Below are 22615 nucleotides of genomic sequence, written 5' to 3'. Positions count from 1 at the left end.
TTTTGACAGATTTACTATATGATACTGTGGTTTACTATTTTTAAATACATGTAAAAATGTAAACATACAAAGGTGCATGTTTAAACCAGGTTTAATAAAGGTCTTTCATAGCCACAGCAGTTAAGAGAGTTAAGACAAAAAAAAAATACTATTTACATCTATCAGGAAAACATGTCACAACCTATAAACATGCTCACAAATTATGTTTCTGTACAAGAAAAAAATATTAATGCATTTTGTGTCATCAAAAATACGGAAAAACAAGAATGCATCACTCAGCTGCCCTGAAATCACCACACATCATCTTTTTCAAATTCGTTTTTTTTTTTTTTTGTTTGTAAACAAAAAGGAGACACTCCCTAAATGAACACCAGCTACATTCTTGAAACCAACTGTAAACCACTGCTTTAAATCAAATAATTTTTCTTAGCAGCATTTACACAGACACGGCTGACCTACAACACCTCCCACACCAGTCTACATACTGTACAGTTGTTGGGTTTAGCTAAAAGGTACACAGGAGCTCCTGGTCAATGCTGCCCCCTACGGTCAGTTTGAGTTGCCGATTTTAATCAAGGATTCCAAAAACTGGAGTTAAAAAATAAATGTTCATTTACTGATGCAAAAAACTGTTGTGTCGTGTGTGTGACTCTATTTATGGTCTACTGCTGGTCACTGCTGGTCTACTGCTGCCTGATGTGTTCACTGTGTGTCACGTAACTAAGTCAAAGGAATGTAAAGAATGAAACACTTAATTTGGGCAGCAGTGCACGTTCAATGGAAATCAATGGGAGTTCAGTTTCATGATGAAAAACAAAAGTCTATTCATCTGTACTAATGTTATTTAGACCCAAATCCAAAGCAAAGGTCTCATCAAACTATCTAAATAAAAGTGTGAATGCACCGCCTTCACACATTCAACTTTTGTTAAATTATTATGCCCATAAAAACAATAAATACATTAATAGTTTAATTTATTTATAATAAGGTTTATATTCTGTATAAATGTTACTGACATTTTAAGCTAAATAAATACAGCTAACTGTGTTATAAATAGTTGTCAAATGCAAAAACTATAGTGAGTTAAATTTCTACATAGTATCTTGATACACTGATTTTCAAATATTTGATAAAAAATTCCATTAAATTAAAATTGTGAAACTTTGTTGTAACAGGGAAATGTCAGTGTTGTTTTAGTGTCACAAATTAAATACAGAAGCAAAATATTTCACTGTGGAGGAAATGTTAGTTCATGAGAAAAAACAATAACAGATTGAAATGTTGGTGAGTGACAAAATACAAATTTGTCCTATAAAATGCAGTTTTTGAACAGTCATATTTATAGCTATTATATTTTTGCAAAATAATACAAATAAAACTAATATTTTTTGCAAAAACTAAAAATTGAATCGAAATTGAATCGAAATTGTCTTTCTTTCGGGTAACAGTCAATGTATTCTGGGCCACGAGGTGCAAATCTGTCTCCATTAAAGTATTAGTCTTTGAAATTACATTATCATTTTTTAGCCACATAAGACTAAAAAAAATCAATGTATTAATTTTATTATTTCTATTATTATTATTTTACCATTAATATTTATAGCAGATAAAGTGTATTTCTGGTTAATATCTACATAGAGTGTATGACAGGAAATCACAATTTGTTGGTCAAAACAAAAACAGCTCAAACCAACAAACTTAATGCTGGCCACATCTAGTATATACATCTGAGCCACATTCAAATGACTCTTTCTGGACCACACCCACTTTCAGAAATTTGGATACATGATCTATAGCTTGTAAACAGTGTTGGCCACATCTGGTATCAAGATCTTTGGCCATATTTAATATCTATAATGTGGTCCACATATCGCTATGTGGGAAATATCTGATATCATAAATGTTGGTTACCAGGCGTCAACTACATTTTGTTTATCAAAGGTGGACTACGTTATGAAAACTGATGTGTAAGAAATGTTAAATGTTTGAATTCTGTATTCCAAATCCTGGTCGAGCTCGGAATTTCAGATTTGAAACTCATCCTGGACCTTAAGTGATTCAATCCCTGGTAAAATCAGGTTACGGTGTCCCACTGCTCAGTCCTTCACTTTTTTGACGCGGGCCGATCAGATTCTCAGTCCTGGCCCACACCGTGCTCCCAGCTGACCCTGGCTGGCTCGTCCTTGGTGGCTGTAATCATGGGCTGGGAGATCTTACGCAGCATTGGCCGGGGTCCTGGGGTAGGAGTAGCCTGGCACATATGGGCCTCCTCTTCTGGGATGCATCCCTCTCTGACGTAGGGCTTTGGAGGAAGTGCCGGCGGCTCGTGGAGATGATAGAGTGGTGGGTGGTGGGAGAAGTAGAGAGGGAGGAAATTCTGACTCTGCTGTTGGTTGAAGTAGAGGTTAAGGGGCTGTGAAATCCCGTCCTGTTGTTGGGTTGAGGAGGGGGCTGGACCCTGCAGCCGGGTTTGATCTCCTGGTGCCGACTGGCTGCGACAAGGGGTCAGTCTGGCTGCTTCAAGGACCACGGGCTCAGAGACACTGTACCTGATGGCCTGGTAAGGAGAGTCCAAGTCTTCTTGGTCTGTGGTCCAGGCCTGGCTGCTGGGGGCAGACTCCAGAGTGTCTGTCCTGCTGGGGGGAGGCTCAGAGGACGAGGCGGGGGTGCAGAAGTTAATGTCACTGAGGGACGAAACTCCAGAACTTGCGCTGCCAGATAATGTAGAGTTACTGCCATCCAGAAGGGACTGTGGACTGATGGGTGAGGCAGATATGGGCAGCAGGGGACACTGGAAGACAGAGACACATAAAGGACCACACCCTATATCAGGGAGTCAAACTCAATTTAACAGTGGGACAAAATAAAAAAATTGGGACTTTTTTCATATGGAAACAAAGGTTTTGCATAAACATTGAATCTGGAACAACCGCAGCTTAATATTATAAACACATGAGAAATTAAATTTGAAATAAAAGACATCAGTAGTATTTGTTTCTTATTATGTCTTAGATTTAGCCCGCAGACCTGAGTTTGACACCTGTGCTCTACATGGTATCCATATAATCAGTCACTATTTGGGTTTCAGAATGTTGGCCAGATCCAAGGTTAAAGATGCTGACCACAGGTAGTTTGAATTCTGATCTTAGCAGGAGGAGAAGCAGGTATAAGTAGGAGTAAAAAGGTGGAACAGGCAAAAGAGTTGAAGCAGAGACGGGAGTCATAATAGGTTGTTACATGTTGTAACGGGTGAGAGACGAAGCAGAAGGAAGAGGAGGAGCAGGAGCACTGGTAGGGTACCTTTCTTAAGGAGCGAGCAGGGAGTGCTGGAGGGAGGTCACTGAGCTGCTGGTGGAAAGCATCAAAGTGCAGCGACAGGTGTTGTCCTACAGGGGGAGACACAGTAGGCGAGTAAGAGGAATCCTTTTAAAGGGACAGTTATGGTTTTTAGTTGTAGTTGTAGTTGGTTCAGCTACAGAGACACACACACACACACAGATTCAGACAACAACGAGGGGCAAAGTCCTACCATGGCTGAGGTTTCTTGGAGGAACAGGAGGTGCCACAGACAGGAATGGAAGAACATCTTTGGTTCCACTGTCCAGACTCCAACTACTGGGGGTAGTGAGGACTGCAGTGGGAGAAGGCAGAGAAGTAAGAAGGAACAGAGAGAAGTGAGAGGAGGAAGAGAGGAGGATGGGGGAGAGAAAAAGAAAAGTTGGGTTATAAAGGACTAATAATAATAATAATAATAATAAGTGTGTGTGTGTGGAGGGGGCGGGGGGGGTTGTGAAGTGGTCACCTTTTTCGGCCACAGACAGATTTGGATCACTGCAGGGTTTACATGGACCAATCACCTGATGGAGGAGAGCTTTCTGAAGGTTCACCATCTGGAGACAAAGGCCAACATGAGATCATGATCCTGAGAAAACCTCACAAACATAAATCAGCAATTTGAACGAAATGCCACGGAAACTTTCTGAACCCCACAGGACATCGTCTTCGTACCTGTCCATTTTCACCAACGTTGCCGTACATGGCACTGCTGGGTCGCTCTCCTTGCAGAGGTGGCAGCAGCATCAGCATCTCCCTGCTGTGTCTGTATCTGTCTGGTAGAGATGGAGAACCTACTGCAGGAGGACAGAAGGACAGTTTTAAACATACCTGATCCAGGTACGTTTTGGACCTAAGATCACGCCAAGACACTTCACAGCTGAAGCTAAAACCCTAAACATTGTGCCTCAGATTAGAGTTAGAAAATGTATTCAATAAACAGCAAGGAAACAGATCAAAAGTTTAAAGTTGGCCAAAAAATAACAGAAAATTTTCCAAGCAAAGTTAAGTTAAGCAAGTGTCAGCTTGAAATGTTCAAAAAAGGAAAAAATAAAATCTAAATAATTTACCCAGGAGAACAGATGAAAGGCAGCAACGTACAAAAGGTAACACACCAGCAGCTGACAGGACGCTGACTTACCCCTGATGGTCGAGTGTATGGGGTTCGTCATCTGAGAGGGCACAGAGTGGGTGGGGCTAATGCTGGACGAGGAGGAGCTCGGCTGAACATGAACAAATCAGAAAAAGCAACAGGTCAACGGACAGCTTTGGGCAGTGAGGGTCAGGTCAGGTTTGGACCAGCACCGACCTGCACTCTGTAGAAGTCGTCTGGACTCTCCAGAACCATGCTGTCAGTCAGGACCAGAAGATTCCCGAGATTCCCAACTTCACTGGAAACGTGACAAGGAAACAGAGAAGAAGAATGAAAACTGTGACGGGACTGAAAGTGGATGAAGAGGCGAGAACAACAGAATCAAAGGAGGGAGGAAGGACAAGAAGTTGATTTGTATGTGTGTGTGCGTAAGTGTGTGCGTTTGTATACAGCAAACCTGTGTCGGTTCAGGAGTCTGTAGCTCTCTGGATTTATCGAACCGTGCGATGCCAAGATTCCTCTGGGAATGTTAGTCTTGTCCAAACCAGGCAGACCCTGGAATGTCACCACATTAAAACACAGCTGTGGATAGATACACACAAACACACTCCGACCAACATCCTGTGTGCATGTGTGTGTGTTCCCTTACGTGACACAGACTGCTCCTCATGATATGGAACTGATCAATCAGCTTCTTGTGCAGGGGTCGCATTTCTGGGTGCACCAACTTCTCATGCACTGCCAAACCCACGGCCAAAATGTGGACCTGAGAAAACATCACAAGTTTTATTTCATTTCTGGAAGATTTCAATCAATCAATCAATCAATCAATCAATCTTACCTGCTCCTGCATCAGGTCTTTGAGCTGTGTGATTTTATCCGTGTCCTCAGGATGACTGCTGATGTACTCTTTGTCAAAGAAGGCCTACAGAAAAAGAAAATAAAATCCTTAATGGACATTTATTTTGTCTATGTTTAAGAACAAAAGCTTAGCTTGTGGTTAACGTTAACTTGAATTGAATCTGTTCCATGTTGGAGTTAGTTATTAAAATCACTTTATTTAACTCATTCTACAACATTTCATCACATGCCATGCTTGCATGCTAAGCTAACTTGTAGCTATGTTGCTACTCATCAAGCGAGGAAGAGGTGAAGCGGATGAACCTCTTGGTATCGAGTGATGCCTCCATTGACGGCCGCGTCGACAACTCCGTTGAGGGTCATACTCAGCAGGTTGATGTTTCCCTGCGGCTGCTTGTGTTGGTACTGACCAATCAGAGTCCTCAGCTCCTGGTTCTTGTTCTCCACCACTGACACTGCGTTTTCCAATGGACTCACCTCCATCTGAGCAGGAGAACAAATCATGAAGCTTTGATGTTAGCTACACGTGACACCTAAAATATATATGAAACGTGACCAAAACCTAGCAAAGATGAACTAACATGGCCGAACTGTAGCTGAGAATATCAGAATGAGCCGCAGCATAAAGATGATGTCACTGATTCAACAATAACTCACCAGTTCTCTCTTTTCTACCTCAAACCAGCGGGAGATTCCAGGCAGGGGGTGAGTAAGTGTCAGCGTGGTTCTCTCAATCCACAGACTCTAAAACACACACACACACACGCACATGCGCGCGCGTCACCATTTCGTTGTGGTGAACTGAGAGACCCCGGGCCTCTGCAGAAATGTGAAACTTCTTGAACTTTCTCGGTGGTTCCTCACCTTGAACTCGTTGTCTCGGTCTCTGGTTCCTTTGTGGAATGGTCGGTCGTGACGGAACCGTCGAACGTTATTAACACGGTAGAAGCTCTTGATACGATCGGGCACGCGGTCCATCTGCAGCACGCTGACACTATCTGGTACCGGTGTCACAGCGTAGATCTGGAGATCTTGGTCAGGCAGCACCAACAGTCAAGGAGGGTTTTTTTTTAAAGCAAAAACAATAAGTAAAAGATAGCCTACAAATAGACGAGGGTTATTTAACTAAGTACAAAGCTAGTTAAGATGACAATGTGTTATTACCTTTGAATAAAACCAACAGAGCTTCAACAGCTCAACGGAAACACAACTAACTAAACTAACAGTTAGCTAAACGCATACTCTAGCTTTAAATTAACTAATGTTGTGAATGTAGCATAAACAAACCAAAAGAGTGGAGCCACTGTTGGTCCCCCTAGTGGACAACCAACTCAGGACAAGGTTTCAGAAAGATACACTGAGCGTCACACTGCAGAATGGCTTCGTCCGGCTGGTTAGGATGCTGCATGGCAATGGCTTGGGGGAATTCTCCCAGCATCCTTTGCTGAAAGGCCTCTAACCTTTCATAGTCGTGGCCCCGACACACAAATTCTTTATTCTGCAACAAATGGAGGATACAGGTTGACCACAGTATTTACCAACCATGAAGTCAGATTAGATAACAGAATGACAAAAAGATATGGTTGGATTGGGTAACAAAAAATGGCTTAAAAACAAGTCAATGAATAAAAGCTAGAAATATAGAATTTTGTGCAGAAAAATAAAATCAGTGTCTGTCAGAAAACTTAAAATTATATTAAAAGAATTTAGAAACAAACAATGAATTAAAAATATTGATTCACTTTCAATAAAACTTTAAGAAAACTCACCCTGAGAAAGAAAGGAAACTTCCTGCCGTAGAAGCCAACTCTGAAAAACTCTGGTTCCAGACGCTGCTGCTCCATGATGTAGTCATAGTAGGCTGCCTCCATTTTCTACACACATGTAAACGCTCTTAACATTGATGTGTGTGTGTGTGTCTTTGTGTGTGTGTCTTTGTGTGTGTGTTGTAGTTGTACCCTTATCCAGCTTAGACTCTGGTAGTCGTACAGAGATTCATACTGAAAGGCCAGCTCTCTGCAGAGAGGAATCCCAAACTCCCAACACTGAGGAAACACAGCAGCAGACGTCACTGTAACTGGAAAATGTCGGAATGTTTGTCAACAAACAACTGGGGACAACAGCTGGACCAGTCAAAGTACCTTTCCTTTGTTAAAGTAGTGGATGACTTTTCGACACATCCCTTCTTTGCGATGCCACTCAGTCTGAGCAGGATAATGGAGGAACTCTTTGAGAGCTCGCTTGTCCCACTGCAGCAGTTCCCAATACAGCAAAAGAGTGAAAGCTGCCTCTGTCCAAAAAAACAAACAAACAAACAAAAAAAAACAACCACATTCTCATCATTTAAAAAAAAAACCCAAAACAAACAGAAACACAAGTTTCACAAAAATAGTTTCAACTTTCTTCCTTTTTTTTCTTCCTATTTTTTTACATTCAACTTTCAGATCAGTTTTATGGTGAGGGCAGAGTTAGGGTAAGGAGATGGATTAGGGTTGTTGTTGTTGTTGTTGTTGTTGTTGTTGTTGTTGTACCAGTGTAGTTCTCAGCCTGTAGATGCATGTCACAGAGTTTGTGGATGTAGCGGATGTACATCTCTTCCTTGTTGATCTCTGACTTGTAGAAGTTCTGAAAAGATAAAAAAAAATAAATAAACATAATATATATATATACGATCGTAAGACGCCCCCTAGTGGAACTCTACTGTAAATGACCAGAACACCCACCAGCAGGTTAACGGTACAACCGATCTTCTTGTTTTCCGTCTCATCTCCTTTCATACAGTCCCTGTGGCCACACATGGACACACAAACAAAAGATAAAACATGACATAAGGTTTTGGTCAGGGATGGCTCGATCCGATACTGGGGATCGGAATCGATCGATAATATTTGCCAAAATTTCAGGATCCATCTGATCCGATACGTGTGTGTTTTGTGTGTTATGTGTGTGTTGTCTGTGTTGTGTGACCTGTAATCCAGCAGTCGCTCCATCAGCCGTGTTACTGAGGTAACAAAGGAAACACCAGTCTCTCTCCATGTCTCCTGTTCAATCTTCTCAAGAAGACTGTGGGGAAAAAGAAAACAAACAGACAGACAACCGATGAAACAAATATCCATTACAACAACCACCAAATCTCAGAAGATACAACTGTAAACAAGACAAGATGTTTAAACGAAGGAGAAAGAAAACTGAACAGATCAAACAGTTTTTAGTGAATTAGTCGGGAAAATGTTGAAACGTTAAAAGACACATTGATTATTTGTATTAAAACTAATAGAATCTAATCATGTTACTTTGACTCAAATGTTCAAGCCTAACATCCAGCACAGCTGTGAACAGGAAGGACGTTAGTGTTGTACCTGGGGTAAGGCCCAAACAGCTGAGTTCTACTCCCGCAGCACGGAATGAAGCACACATGACAGCCATGTTAGAGCAGAGAAAGTGACACTAGTGGCATTAAGGGGTTAAATACTAGAGAGAGGGCAGTTATAGTTGGTTGATAGTTGGTTAGTTTTGCTCACAGTAAACTGAAGAGCTCTCTGTAGTTCTCATCTCCTCTCCCTTCAGAAACCAAACTGTCCAGCTTATCAATCAATTCTGCCTCTACCTGCAGAACACACACACACACACACACACAGCCAAAAGAACCAATGTTTGTAGGCTAAGACAGCTTACAGTTTAGTGTGTAACCAATAGTTAGCCAATAATTCATCGTCATAGCTCAACGTTAGCGACACAGCTTTAAGGTAATCTAGATATTTCTGACACGGCCAAAGCATATCGGTACATGCACTTTTAGTACAGTAGGTGGCGACCATTTACTGGCGTTCTAAAATGTGTAATTCAACCACATGCATGTGAGCGTGCACATGAGCATCTCACTTGTTTGAAGTTTCCGTTCTTCCGCTGTTCCCAGTCCATCATGTCGTGGAAAATAGGAATCATGATGTTCCGAAGCTCCACCTGGGGCACCAGCGTCACTCCCAGGAACGGACCGATCATCCCCGGAATAAAGTGGATTTTATTGTCACCTGAAGACAGACACCAGAAAAAAAACAATCAAAACTGTTTAATTTACCGGGAGCCCCTCCCATCCTCCACAATCAAAACTGTTTACATTTACTGTTTACATTTACCGGGAGCCCCTCCCATCCTCCATCCAGCCGACAGCTGGGATTGGTTGATAATGCACTGATGTCAGCAGTCTCTCTCTCTACCTTCCAGCACAGGCCTAAGGCAATTTATATATTTTTAACGTGTGCATTTATGCTGTAGTGACGGTGCTGAAAGCAGACATTGTCAGGTGATGACACCATGATCTGTTTCCATGGCAACACAGCTGCCATGTCAGTGTCTTAGTTCTGAATCTCACCCAGGTTCTGCCACATGCTGAAGAGCTCGTAGGTCATCATCACCCTCATGTCTCCATACCTGAGCAGACCAAGAAAAGTTTTGGACTGCAACTTTACAACGTCTGACTGAGCGGTTACAGTAACTCCGATCTTTGTCTCTGATTTGACACTGTAAACTGTGTTTTGTTCTTACTTGTCTAGAACCTTCTTTCTCTTGGCAGGACTCAGGTTTTCCATCTGTAAACTGGGCTGGTTGATGAACAGTACGGCCAGACTGAAGTAGGAGTTCCATACCTGTTCACAATAATAACAAAACAATCATCTTCACACAACTGCTGGACGGATGAACATTTTTGGGTAAACTTTATTGTATGTCATTGTGTGTGTCTGTGTGTGTGTGTGTGTGAGAGTGTGTGTTAAGACACACCTTAAAGTCAAATTCGGCCTCAGTGAAGTTTTTGTGAAGGGCTGGAGACAAATACTGAGCTGTGGTCAGTATGATGCTGCAGAGAGTGGACACAGAACATGTTCAAAGGTAAACACACACACGCACACACACACACACGCACACAGGTAGGTAGCTTTCAAAGGAATGTAAAGTCACTAAAAAACAATATCAGTGACGCAGAGCAGGAAAACAGGTGTTAGAGATCGATGTTTATGAGCTTAAAGTTAGAGACAAACAGCTGGTCCAGACTAAACCTGAGTTCTCACCAGAAATACCAGAAGAATCCTCTCAGTTTCCAAACATTTGGAGGTAAATTAAAACATGTCAATATGTTTATGGTTACGTCAACACTAAAAACTAATTAGAACATAGTTAACTCCATCAGAGATACAGCTACAGAATCATTGATTGTTGTCATTTTTCTTCAGTTTTAATTATCATGTGTTTCTCTGTGTTCGACTGTTCTGGTCTTACTTGCTAGTCAAGAGTCTCATCACGTTCCAGTCACGAGGAAAAATGCTGAGCTTCATAAGATTCCTGAATACACAGAAAATTTTCAACAGGAACTCCTGAAATAGAGAGACACAGAGGAGGATGAGGATGAGGAGGAGGAGGAGAAACCACTTCATCATGTGACAAACACGTGGCTCCATCACTTTGTCTGTACCTTCAACTCCTCTTTGCTCTGGAAGTTTTCCATCAGATGTTGGAAGTGAATGTCTGTCATCTGACGGAGGAGGGACAGGAGGCAGGACACATACTCCCCCTGTTGGTCAACAACAGAACAACAGATAACACATTAACCACGTAACATCAGGTGACAGCAACATCTACTGTTAGACGCATTTTTACAGCATGTTCACAGCAGCTCAACTACTGCCCCCTCTGCTGGGGGAGGATTTATATTCAGAAACCCATTTTCTGGAAAAGAAAAATCAAAAACAAATTCAAAACGTTAAAACCACCTATAAACAGGTGCGAAAACAGATCCTGACATTTTGTCATACTCGTCAGAACAACATAACCCTAACCCTAACCCTAACCCCCCCCCCCCCCCCCCCTTCTTTTCTGAAGATGTCGGTATGTCACTCGTCCAGGTGACTAGAGTCTGTCTGTACAACACGTGTGTTCACAGCCAGTGAGAAACAGACTTCCTTTGGTCCATGGATATAAAACCATGTCAACCTGACGACTCACACAGAAATGTGGGATTACAGATTTAACCCTGTGAGTTTTCCCACAGGTCCTGGTGCGGAGGAGGAGTGAGAAGTTTAAACATTAGTTTCCTGTTGAAGAAGCTGTCAATCAAGGAACACTCAAATGTGAACAATGAATACAGCTGTGAGACAAACACACACTTAACAAATGTAGATGATAGAATTAGAACAACAGAAGGAGAACGAGGAGGATAGAGCGTTGGTTAAAGCAGTTCATTTACAGGAGGACAATGTTAGCAACGGAGGACCAATTTAAAGAAGTATTTTCTTATGTTAATCAAAAAAAAAAAAAGACTGCATCAAGGCCCAGGTTTAAAACATGCTGTAGAAAACGATCACATGCTTTGAGGTAATTATTAGGTCATTAAAAATTAATTCATGTTAAATATTTTATTCAGCTAAAAGTCCTCATTTATTTGTTATTTTAAATAAGAAATCATATGACCATAGATGAACCACTGATATAATCAACGAGGACAGAGGAGAGGAAAGATGGAGAACAAGGATGGAGGAGACGGAGTCAGGGCTTTTAGTTAAAGTAGTAGAAGTTTAAAAGTTAGTTACTAACAGTGATCTCGGCGGTGCACTGAGGACAGCGGTGACCTCTTACCGCCTCCTGCGATTGGCTCTTGCTCATGATGGACAGCAGTGTCTGCAGAAGGACATCCAGCAGAGACTCCACCATCATCTCCACCTCCTCCTGCACCAGAATCTCCTACAGCAGGGGAAAAAAAAAAACATAAGGAGGAGGACGTTAGGAGAGAAGAGCCAAAAGAATGAAGTTGCATGTGTGTGTGTGTGTGTGTGTGTGTGTGTGTGTGTGTTACCAGTGAACTGTTCTTAATGATGGAGAAGATGGAGCTGAGGATTCCAGAGCAGATCAACAGCTCCTTCTGTTGTCTCAGATGAAGATGGATGTGATGAAGAACCACAGGCAGAAGAATCCTCCGAGACTCTGAGGAGTCACGCACACATGAACACGACCACACGCACAATGACAAATCTAGTTTACTTTGTTTGTCAATGTTTGGTCTACGGAAAACATATTTATATGTATATGTTTAAATATGCAGTGAAATGAATGAAGACCTGGGAAGGAGAAGAGCCGGCTGTCCACAGTGCGAGAGATGGACTGCAGTTTGACCACGTCCATGGACTGTCCCATGTGGACCGTGGATGGCAAACTTCCCAGAGTTCCACGCACAAATTCTGCTACTTCTTGTACCGAGAACATCTGAAGAAGCTCGTCAAAGATGGCGGGGAAGGAGTTCAGTAGAGCCGCCTGAGGGGGAGGACGGAGAGGACGGAGAGGACGGAGAGGACGGAGAGAGGAAAAGAATGGAATTCATAAAGATTCTACTCCACACATGTAACGACTGTTATTAACATTAACAAATCTCCATGTTACACCGTTGACAACAGTGGACGACTAATCATGAACAAGTGAGTCCAAGAGGTGTCTTCAGTGATAGGAGCACAGTTTTAGGGGTGTGCACGTGAGCAGGTGAGAGCGCACGACAACAGGTGGTGTTCTGTCGGGGCATTCACTACTTACTGAGAGTGCAGATGGACGCAGAGCACCGGAGCTCCACGCCTGAACACAGCCAACACTGGCCCTGCCCCCACTGACAGCTAGGCCAGTAGCAGGGGGCGGAGCTTGCCCCAGGGCGGAGGCTAAGGCTAATTGGGCCGCCGGCCCGACGCACAGGCCAGAGGTTTGATTTGAGCCTGGACAAGAGTGGGGGGTCTGAGGTGAAGAAGAGGGGGCCCAATGGTGGAGAAGAGAATTATGGAAAAAATGTATTCAAAGGAAAAGTCAGGAAGAAGGAGGTGAAGAAACAGTTAGATTAAAAAAGGAAGCTGAGCGTGAACAGGAGAGAAGAGGAAACTAAACCATTTACTGCTGATGTATTAACTGAAGTCACACTGAATGAAAGTATTTTTCAGACAGAAACAGTTCATCCTCTTACTTTATACAAGCGTTAGCTTTAGGCTAACCTTTACCACTTTCTTTCGTCTCAGGGAGCTTTTTTTTTTTTACACATCTTTGAACTAACTCATGTCCAGAGTGGAACTACGCGTATCTCCATATTATTGTGTGTACTTCAGACGTGTGCGCCTGTGCCATATCTTCGTGTTGTCGTGTGTGTCTGTGCGTTCACACCTGTGTGAAGATGAGAGTCTCGGAATTGCGACTGTCCAGACTGAGGACAAAGCGGATGGACTGGAACAGTTCTTGGATGCTGCAGCGGAACTGTTCCTCCTCCAAGCCACAGGTCGCCCGGGAGTAGAGGAGTCGTGATTGGACGATGAATTTAAACAAGTACTCCAGAGCCTATCAGACAGAAGGAGGAGAAAGGAGTTGTGGGGAGGTGTTTGGTGGGTTTCAGTCCTGAGAGAATCAGAGTGGTTGGGATGGACTGAAGGAGAGCAAGGATGCCAAACTGCTTATAGTACCGACGGATGAGTAATTGTTCCCATTGAGCTCTTGTTCCTTTGGCCGTCCACTCATTTGACACGAAACAACAATCAGATTTGCAGTTGTTGCCTTTGTAGAAACAGTAGCAAACTTTCCATTATGTATGGCCTCCTGGATGTGTTCCTGTCTCACCACCTCAGCTGAGCGGTCCATGTACCACCTCAGACAACGGATCAGCTCTCTGAAACACAGCACACTCAAACCTTAGTGTCAAATAAATGACAGCTGCTCAGTGTATGAGCTACACTGGTTTTCAAGTTTTCTGGTTATTTATTCCCTCTGTAGTATTGTTTGATGGTATTTTTTATTCTACTGTCAAAACCTTAAAATCCAAAAAGTAATTCTCAAATCTCACTTGTAGGCCAGTGCACCAGCAAAGTGTTTCTGTATGTACGTGTCCATGACTGGTCGGAAGTGGAAATATTTACTGTCCCTGAGCAGGTTGATGACAAAAACCTGAGAGAGAAGAGGAGGGAGGAAAGAATGAGACATGTTGAATATACAGTATGTATTTGGAGTCAAAGTAATTTTCATAAATTTCAACCTTTTAACGCCACCCTCCCAAAAAACACACCTAAACAACCTAGGACTCATGAGGACCTAATGCTAGGTCCCCAATAATCCAACTGTCCCAAAAACATCCATTTGTTTAATGTTGATGTCCCCACAATCCTAACAAACAAACAAACACACACTTATACATACGAGAGACTGAAACACCAGAGGTCCATATTTGTCCGTGTTGTCGTCCAAAATAGAAAACAGTGTGTCCAAAATGTCTTGTAGGAACTGTAGAAACAGACAAACACAGTTTTCCTGTGGATTCAAAATCTCTTTAAACATTTCTCTTTAAGCACACGGCGGTGAATCCACCACAGGGCCAAGTATTCTGCAGGAGCGCCCTCTGGTGTCTAATGAAACGTCACCTTGACGATCTCCTCCCCACTGACGTGTCTTAGTCGTCCGAGTATGTCCAAGACACGGTCAGGATACGACTTCCACTTAAGAAGGGCGAGAAGGTCAACTGAGAGACAAACAAACAAACAAACACAGTCAGAAGAAAAGCTGCTGCAGGACTTTCTGGTTTCATGGACATCATTCGTATCGTTCACCTTATTATCGTACAACGTTTTTTCCAAAACGTCAATAACTACGACTGCAGTTCAAGGACTATTTCATGCTGCAGCTAACATTTAGTATCGGTTCATTTGTGATACTGAACAAAGGTCTTCTTAGTTGTTACCGTTCTGTGTCAGCTTGGTGGAGGAGAGCTGGGTGGCGATCCAGAAGGATTCCTTAATGCTGCGCTGGAAGACCAGACTGGAGGGAATGCTGGGAGAGCAACTGAAGTCGTCCTTGCAGCAGGGCAGCCCCAGGTAGAGGGCGTGGTTACTGAAGGTGGTGTTCTCATCACACTGAGGCCAAAAGAATCAACACACAAAACAGTCACCAGCCACACACACAGTACTGTAGTAGTCTGCAAACGACCTTTGACCTCCAGCCAAGTTTTCACTCTCATTCTGTTTACGTCCTCTATTCTTTTGTCCTTTTAATTTTTTTTCTTGTTATCACTTCCATCCTCCTTCCATTCTTCCAGATATTCACTCCCACTGTACGTCTGAACGTCACCTTGTAGACGTAGAGTTCGTGACTGTCGTCTGACAGAGTCGTGCCGTCCTCCCTCATCAGAGGAGTGAAGGAGAAACCAAACAGCTTCTTCTCTCCTTTGTCCTTCGCTGCAGAGACAGACACAGGAAAGTTTGGTTTATTCGTTAGAACATTTTGTGCATCTGAAAGCCCTCTTCTGTTAGCTGATTATATTTTATAGGTGCTTTGTTTAAAATAGATCTAATTCTGTAAACCTGAGTCAAAAAGAAAAATAGAATGTGATTAATATTCGTTCAGTGGAATTTAAAAATGCTCCTGATCTGAGACACTTCATGCTCAGGGTCTCACGTGTTATCAGTCAACACTGAAGCTAGCCCAGGCTAATGCTGCTAACACCATCAGCCTTTTTGTTTTTTGGGTGGCATCGTGCACCGCAACATGAATGTTGTGAGGTGCACCGCTGCCACCTAGTGAGTCTCTTTACAATTACTACACCTGAACCTCTGAAAATTATCTTTTTGAACTACTGTTATATATACAATTATGTTTGAAAATGTTTTTAATGTTTCAACCTCATGGTTAGTTTGGTTTTGTACATCTTTTTAAAATATTAATGGAACAGTTTTCTGTTTACATCTGAGTTCCTTCTCTAATCTTCATTCCTGTATTTTAACATACGAGGACTCACTGGAGCAGTGTCTGAACTCGAACCGTAGGTGAGAACCTCTGAAACGGTCAATGGGAATCGGGAGTTTTATGACCTCACACCACCGCGGGCTGTTGTTATGGTAGAGCACGAAGGAACGGTGCTCCGGCACGTTCGGTTCTCCAGAGCCAATGCTGATACAGTCCTGGAGACAGAAACACCAGCACAACCTCATCCACACCAAACTCCACAGAGAAAATCAGTGATTTGAGCTGACAGGGACACAGCAGCTGACTCTACCAGAGTTAACTGTTACTGCCCCGTGAAAAGTCACAAAATAGAAAGGGTTAAAGGGTGAGATGAGAAACATTTCCTACATAAAACCAGACTAACGATGCTTCTGTCCTGACCTCAGAGCACTGTTCTCCCCTCATACTTCAACATAGTACAAGATATTTGCAGTATTCTATACCATTCAGGTTATTCAGGGGAATATTCTGAAACATGAAGTACTCTAAGTGCTTTATACAGAAAACTGCAGTACTCACTGCAGACACAACCAGACCTATATTGTCCCACAAATTATTGATGAGAAACAATATCATTGTCAAAATTATTTTGAGAATTAACCCCTGATGTAATGATAATAATTCATAATGAAAGTACACTGTTTCATATGCATTTTTTTTTACAATTCTTAAATTTCTGTTTCTATACAAGTATAGATGATGGATTTCAGAACTGACGACCAATGGTTTATATTGACCTTATTACTGGATGAAGTAACTGCTGGTAGATGTCACGTCAGCTGACAGAAGCCACACCTTACCTTCAGGATTTCTCCATCTGCGTACAGCACAAAGACAGTGACCTCGATATTCTTCTGCACGCTCTTTCCTCCTCTCTCAAAATCTCCTCGCTCCAGTGTCAAGTACAGGTCGTTACGGACGTCGCCTGAAACCAGAAGAGATCGTTCCCCAAATCTACTTGTTAGTTGTCTATTTCGACAAATATGTTATAAATATTTAGCATTTTAACAGTAAAACTCACCCGGCATGATGACGTCTGGAAAGCCCAGTTTGCGTGTGATGGCCACGTTCCTGTTGAAGATGAGAGGGTTCTCCCTCTGGAGCTGCTCCATGTCTCCTCTGAGGAGCTGCAGAGATATGATCAAACCTGCAGCGTTGAGGAGGTGGAGGAGGAGCAGAAAAAGGAGAAGATCAGGGTGGAGTAGAGGAAGATGTCACGTCAGTGAAAGGGAAGAGACGAAGGATGTTTGATATTATTTTAATGATAAAGTTCACAGGAAACTGCAATCAGATCATTCTCATCTCATCACTGACCATAGTTGGTGCTGGGAGCAGTGTACTTGGTACTGGACTTTCGGATGATGTTCTCATGAATCTGGTACCATTCATTCTCATTGTTGCATCTTAAAAAATAAAGAAGAAAGAAGAGTCAAAGAAGTTTAAAATATTCTGGTGTCTGTACCAGGACTGTTGTAGCTAACGTTAGCTTTGGTGTCTGTACCAGGACTTGGTTCAGATGAGTTAGTGTGACTGACGTCCACTCACGTGTAAACTTTGAGGACAAAGTCTTTCTCCTCTTTCAGTTCAGAGATGGTCTGCAGAACGTCGCTCATGGCTAGCACAGCACAGCCGTACGGTCGTCGGTACTGAATGTGGGGAGGACCTTTCTTACTGTCGTTCAGCAGCATGCGACCTGCAGGAAGAAGGTCACCGCCACATGTATGTTAGCATTTTTTTGTTTACAAATTATTTGTGGAATACAGTAAACCCTTGTTTTTCGCGGGGGTTACGTTCCAAAAAGAACCCGAGAATCCGTGAAGTAGAAATCTTATTTTTTTTACAATTAAATACTCAGAAAAAGAAGAGAAAGAACGAACAAACCATTTTACAGTCTCAACCATTTGTTTCACAAACGAACGGAAGATTCATTAATTCCATAATGCCGACCTACAGCCGCATAGCTTTTACCTTCATTTAGCATGTCCAATAGTTTTACTTTATCACCGATAGACAGCATCTTCCGCTGCCTTTTGGTCCCTACCGCAGGTACTTTTGTCGGTCCAGAGAGTTTTGTCGACATTATGGGGTTTGATAAACTCGAAATTGCAAGAGAATTTGCACGTACGTAATGTCAATTTGGCAAGCTGTTTTACGTACGTGTACATATTAAACCGCAACGTTATTGGCGCACAGGTAGAGAAGAAGCGGAGTGACTTTTTAGCCAATCAGAATGCAGAACACAATGCACGAAGCAAATCCGTGAAGTAGCGAAACCGTGAAAAGTAAACCGCGTTATAGCAAGGGATCACTGTAATACTAAAATCCAAGCTGTAATTCAAGGATTGACAGGACAGAGTTGTGACTTCAGTTTTTGTTACCTGTTCTGATGACGTGTGAGACGATGTACAAATCTCTCTTCATGTCTTTGTTACTCAGATCCTACAGAATCCAAGACAAAAGAAAAACTTATTTTTATTTTGATGCCTGTTTATGTTCTCAGTCCTGTACTCAGAGTTGAAGATTCTGCTGGTTATTAAACTGTTACGATGACACAAGGTGGTGTCAAAAAGTCCTCAAACAAATTTCATTTCTGCAAGTTTGACCAGTTCATCATTATATGTTTGTCCGGTTTTCAGCTGTGTTATTTTTGATTTGATCTGATTTTTATTGAATCCTCAAAAATGAAGCAGTTTCAAATCTGATCACACATCACATTTTTAACCAAACTGGAATGTAAACCTGTTCTGATCTAAAAACCATCTGAGTTTTGTATTTTCATGAGAGAACACCTAAAAGAAGTGGATTCCAGTCCTTGGACCAGACATAGAAGCTGGTGTTGACCTGGTGTCAAAGGTCATCCTGCAGAATTCTACACTGAAGGGATTCTCCAGACCACTGAAGAAGAGAGCAGACTGTAACATGGAGATGGAGGAGAAAACAATTCCTTAGCTGACCAGCAGGGGGCAGAATAACCTTATTTTCATTGTCTTCTTTTTGCATCTACATACACAGACAGTGTGGGCATGTTTGTTTCATATTCAGGACGTTTTTGGGTCCAGGAGTTTTCTAGAACCAAAGTGGGATATAGCTAAGTCACACGTTTCTAAAGCTTTTGATTGGCTCACAGAGAGCACATTGGCTGTGATTGTAATCAGGTGAAGACATTTTGATCAGGGTTCTTAGAACTGATAGTTTAAAAATGTCAAATGAATGTTACCGTGAACAGTGCACAGAGTCGGTCCACCTTCTCTGGATTCTTTGGTCCTCCGTTCTTGTTCAGCCTCACCATGAATTTCTCACTGGAACAGAAAGGCAATCGACACCAAGACAGAGACAGGAGGAAAACGAAAGAAAACACAAACAAAAACAATGATTATGTTGAGGCAACACTTTTCACTCATCTTTCAGTACCAGAAACTGTGGGAACTCTGTGTTTCTGGGTTCGTTTTTTTTGTCCTTGTTCCTGAAGGTTATTGTTGGATCTATATTATTTATTAAATTGTTGTGCTGATAATAAATACAGCTTTTTTAAATCAGCTGCACATGCGATTTGAATTATTCACAAAAAAGAAAAAAAAAGAAACATTGCTTACAATCAACCCCCCAAACACACACACCCACACACACCCACACACACACACACAGTGTTGTTTCAAAGTCAACGGCACTGATACGAACAGAAAACCTCCTGTTTTTACATATTTAAACACACACACACACACACACACACACTACAGTGTTTGTATGCATGAGTTCACACACGGGCATGAGTGCAGCAGGACGTACAGTACGCATGGGTGCACACAGTCACGTGCACATGAGACGCACATGCACTCACACACGTTTGTGTTCTGGATATGAAGTGAATGCTAATGCTGATGCTGATGATGCTCTGTGGTGATGCAGCAGCAGCAGCAGCAGCCGCAACTACAGCAGCAGCAGCAGCAGCCGCAACTACAGCAGCAGCAGCAGCAGCCGCAGACAGAGAAACCAACCATGAAAAATGAAAACAAAACAAATTCAACTTCACCAACATTTGTCATGAGACGAACCAGTGCAACAATCCAGCCATTTTCAGCTGACATATTTTTTTATTCAGGTTATTTTTGGTTTATGTTTCGGTGTTATTGACTAGCATTTCGTTTTATTTCATCTGCTGCTACTTTAGACAGAACATTGGGATTTTACTGCACCAACATAAACCTGGATGAGGCTAACATTATAGTTATTTCTTTATGTTTATGCGCCAACCACTGTCAAATCTCAGTAGGTAGAGCAGCATCTGCTGTGACTCTGGTTAACAAACTCCAGTGTCTTGTTGAAAAAGTCACTGTAGACCTGAAATGATCAGTGTTCATTTCTGTACATAGGTTTTCATCCCTGTCGTCTACACTGACAGTGGCAACACAAGATTTGATTTTCTGCTCTCGTCACTCTGTGGGGCTTTCTTTACACACACACACACACACACACACACACACACACACACACACACACACACACACACACACACACACACACACACACACACACACACACACACCTATGGTGTAACACAACAGCTAACCCTTATTAACTGTCATAATTATTATTGCTGTGCAGCTGAATAATTGATGGTCATTGTTTGATGGTCTGAGTGGTGGTGGGAGGTGAGCTATGGTTGGGTAATGGCTAAAGATCATTTCCAGCCTTGGCCTCTGACAGTAAAGTTATTAATAAACTTAACTTCATTACATTTTGTCCTTTGTATTCACCTGATGGTTTTTCCTTCTCTCAGGTCGAACAGAGAAAAGAAAATGTCTGTGTCTTCTCCAACACTGTTGTAGCTGAAACTCTTCAGATTCACCAGTAGGTGGTGCTGGATCGGTACTCTGCATGGGTCGCTGTTTCTCTGCCTCATAGTGTCGTTCTGAAAATTGAGTCAAAGAGACAGTGGTCAAGAGGAAGTTATTGAAGTTATATTTTTAGACATACATCAGTGACACAAAGTGACCACACGAGGCAGCAGAGGGCCCACTCCCGTGTCTCTGAGTTCAGAATTTAGATTTTCTCTGTAGACTTTGGTGTGATGGATGGATAGATGATTAATGGATGATTGATGGATGGATGGTTGATGGATGGATGATGAACGGATGGATGGATGGATGATGGGTAGATAGATGGATGCTTGGTTTGCAGATGGACCAGTGAATGGATGGGTTGGTTGGATGCAGCGATGGTTGGATGTGTAACACACCTGAGTGATGCTCTGTTGGACACTGTGTCTGCTGGACAGATGCTGTGGACGAGAAAAGGACACAGAACAAATGGAGGTTTTATTATTGTCCCTCCTGACTCTGTTGGAGGAAACTCTGCTCAGTGCAGCAGACTGAATATATATTAAAGCAGACAAAAATAGTTCAGAGTGTTTGTTGTTCCTGCTGTTTTATGAGCTGGTGTTAAATCCTGATGGCGTTCAGTTTGGTACAGAGAAATAAATCTGACTTCTCAGAGCTGACATTTATTATCTCATATTTTAATATTTGTCTCCATTTTGTCTTTTTTCTTCATCCATCTGTAAAAACAAGCCACCAGGAAATGTTTCTGATGTTTGTCATGTAATTCTTTTGCCTTCTCCTCCCCCGCTTCCTCCTCCCCCTCCGCCTCCTCTTCGTCTTTTTAAACTTTCTAACTTCATCTCCGCCTCCTTCATCCCATCTCCAGATCTGTCTCCAGGCAACACAACAAAGCAGGGAATCACCAGGACGACCAGCTCTGGCTATTTAAAGAAGAACTGATGTGAAACAGAATGAGAACCGACACAGGAACCAGGGTTCCTGGAGAAAACAGCAGCAACAGTTTCTCTAGGCTTTGAAATTCTCTGGAACTGTAGAGAAAAGACACACAGTTCTGGTACTGTTGAAACCAGGAACCGCCCTGTGAAGGTGAGCAGAACTTTATGTACCATTTTATAAAGATCTGAGACGCTGATCTGCTCCTCATCCACTGTCTCAAAGTCTTTCCTTGGTACCAAGTCCAGACCCAGGTGTCTGAGAGAGAGGGGGAGAGGGGTGATGGGGAGAGAGGTGAGGGAGGGGGTGAGGGAGGGAGAGAGAAAATGATGTCGGACAGACAGAACAGAAAAGAAACCACAGAGTCAACCATCAGGAACCACTTCAACACTACATTATTCTATTGGCGTCCAAAATGTTTGGTTCAACAGAGCAGCAGTGATACAAACTGACCACATGGGGCAGCAGAGGTCCAGCAGCTGCTGTAACACTGATTACCTTTAGAGACTGATGTAGGAGAGTAGAACAATAGTGTGTGTGTGTGTGTGTGAATGTCCTCACTCGTTGCCCCAGTCCAGTCTGACGGTGATGTGGCGTTTGACGTCTCGGCTCTGGTCCTGGGTCAGGTGACCAGACAGGAGCTGCCTCCTCAGATCGATCAGCTCCATCATCACATGACGAAGTTTGTAGAACAGATCCACTTTGTGTTTCTGTGAAAACCAAAAAGAGTGGTTTACCTGACTTACTCATCTGCAGCCACCAGGACAAAACGGCCTCC

The 22615-nt window shown here is 42.6% G+C and overlaps 1 protein-coding gene across 1 annotated transcript in view; it reads right to left on the bottom strand.

Moving 5' to 3' along the window:
* Positions 1-61: 61 nt before the first annotated feature.
* Positions 62-22615, bottom strand: part of dock3 (dedicator of cytokinesis 3) — a 41134-nt gene continuing 18580 nt past the window's right edge. The window contains exons 6-54 of the mRNA XM_008320771.3: positions 22399-22547; positions 22011-22095; positions 21303-21344; positions 20821-20975; positions 19284-19365; positions 18445-18505; positions 17612-17759; positions 17381-17469; positions 17088-17213; positions 16867-16991; positions 16080-16242; positions 15413-15519; positions 15027-15198; positions 14710-14807; positions 14489-14572; positions 14139-14239; positions 13865-13964; positions 13469-13639; positions 12394-12586; positions 12132-12259; positions 11873-12019; positions 10755-10853; positions 10562-10656; positions 10067-10142; positions 9833-9933; positions 9660-9718; positions 9170-9318; positions 8809-8894; positions 8647-8673; positions 8255-8350; positions 8011-8071; positions 7819-7912; positions 7429-7577; positions 7246-7332; positions 7057-7161; positions 6644-6785; positions 6152-6318; positions 5945-6031; positions 5591-5770; positions 5268-5351; positions 5076-5192; positions 4884-4981; positions 4643-4724; positions 4475-4556; positions 4009-4130; positions 3803-3890; positions 3530-3631; positions 3301-3386; positions 62-2791 (exon numbers count right to left, since the gene is read on the bottom strand). Coding sequence (XP_008318993.1) covers positions 2135-2791; positions 3301-3386; positions 3530-3631; positions 3803-3890; positions 4009-4130; positions 4475-4556; positions 4643-4724; positions 4884-4981; positions 5076-5192; positions 5268-5351; positions 5591-5770; positions 5945-6031; positions 6152-6318; positions 6644-6785; positions 7057-7161; positions 7246-7332; positions 7429-7577; positions 7819-7912; positions 8011-8071; positions 8255-8350; positions 8647-8673; positions 8809-8894; positions 9170-9318; positions 9660-9718; positions 9833-9933; positions 10067-10142; positions 10562-10656; positions 10755-10853; positions 11873-12019; positions 12132-12259; positions 12394-12586; positions 13469-13639; positions 13865-13964; positions 14139-14239; positions 14489-14572; positions 14710-14807; positions 15027-15198; positions 15413-15519; positions 16080-16242; positions 16867-16991; positions 17088-17213; positions 17381-17469; positions 17612-17759; positions 18445-18505; positions 19284-19365; positions 20821-20975; positions 21303-21344; positions 22011-22095; positions 22399-22547 — 5904 coding nt within the window. The 3' untranslated portion in view covers positions 62-2134. The remainder of the gene's footprint in view (positions 2792-3300; positions 3387-3529; positions 3632-3802; positions 3891-4008; positions 4131-4474; positions 4557-4642; positions 4725-4883; positions 4982-5075; positions 5193-5267; positions 5352-5590; positions 5771-5944; positions 6032-6151; positions 6319-6643; positions 6786-7056; positions 7162-7245; positions 7333-7428; positions 7578-7818; positions 7913-8010; positions 8072-8254; positions 8351-8646; positions 8674-8808; positions 8895-9169; positions 9319-9659; positions 9719-9832; positions 9934-10066; positions 10143-10561; positions 10657-10754; positions 10854-11872; positions 12020-12131; positions 12260-12393; positions 12587-13468; positions 13640-13864; positions 13965-14138; positions 14240-14488; positions 14573-14709; positions 14808-15026; positions 15199-15412; positions 15520-16079; positions 16243-16866; positions 16992-17087; positions 17214-17380; positions 17470-17611; positions 17760-18444; positions 18506-19283; positions 19366-20820; positions 20976-21302; positions 21345-22010; positions 22096-22398; positions 22548-22615) is intronic.

Source organism: Cynoglossus semilaevis, chromosome 11 (genome assembly GCF_000523025.1).
Source record: "Cynoglossus semilaevis isolate Cse_v1.0 chromosome 11, Cse_v1.0, whole genome shotgun sequence".
In the NCBI taxonomy this organism is placed as follows: Eukaryota; Metazoa; Chordata; class Actinopteri; order Pleuronectiformes; family Cynoglossidae; genus Cynoglossus; species Cynoglossus semilaevis.
The sequence above is the reverse complement of the archived record's forward strand: the minus strand, read 5'-3'. Positions and strand labels throughout refer to the sequence as shown.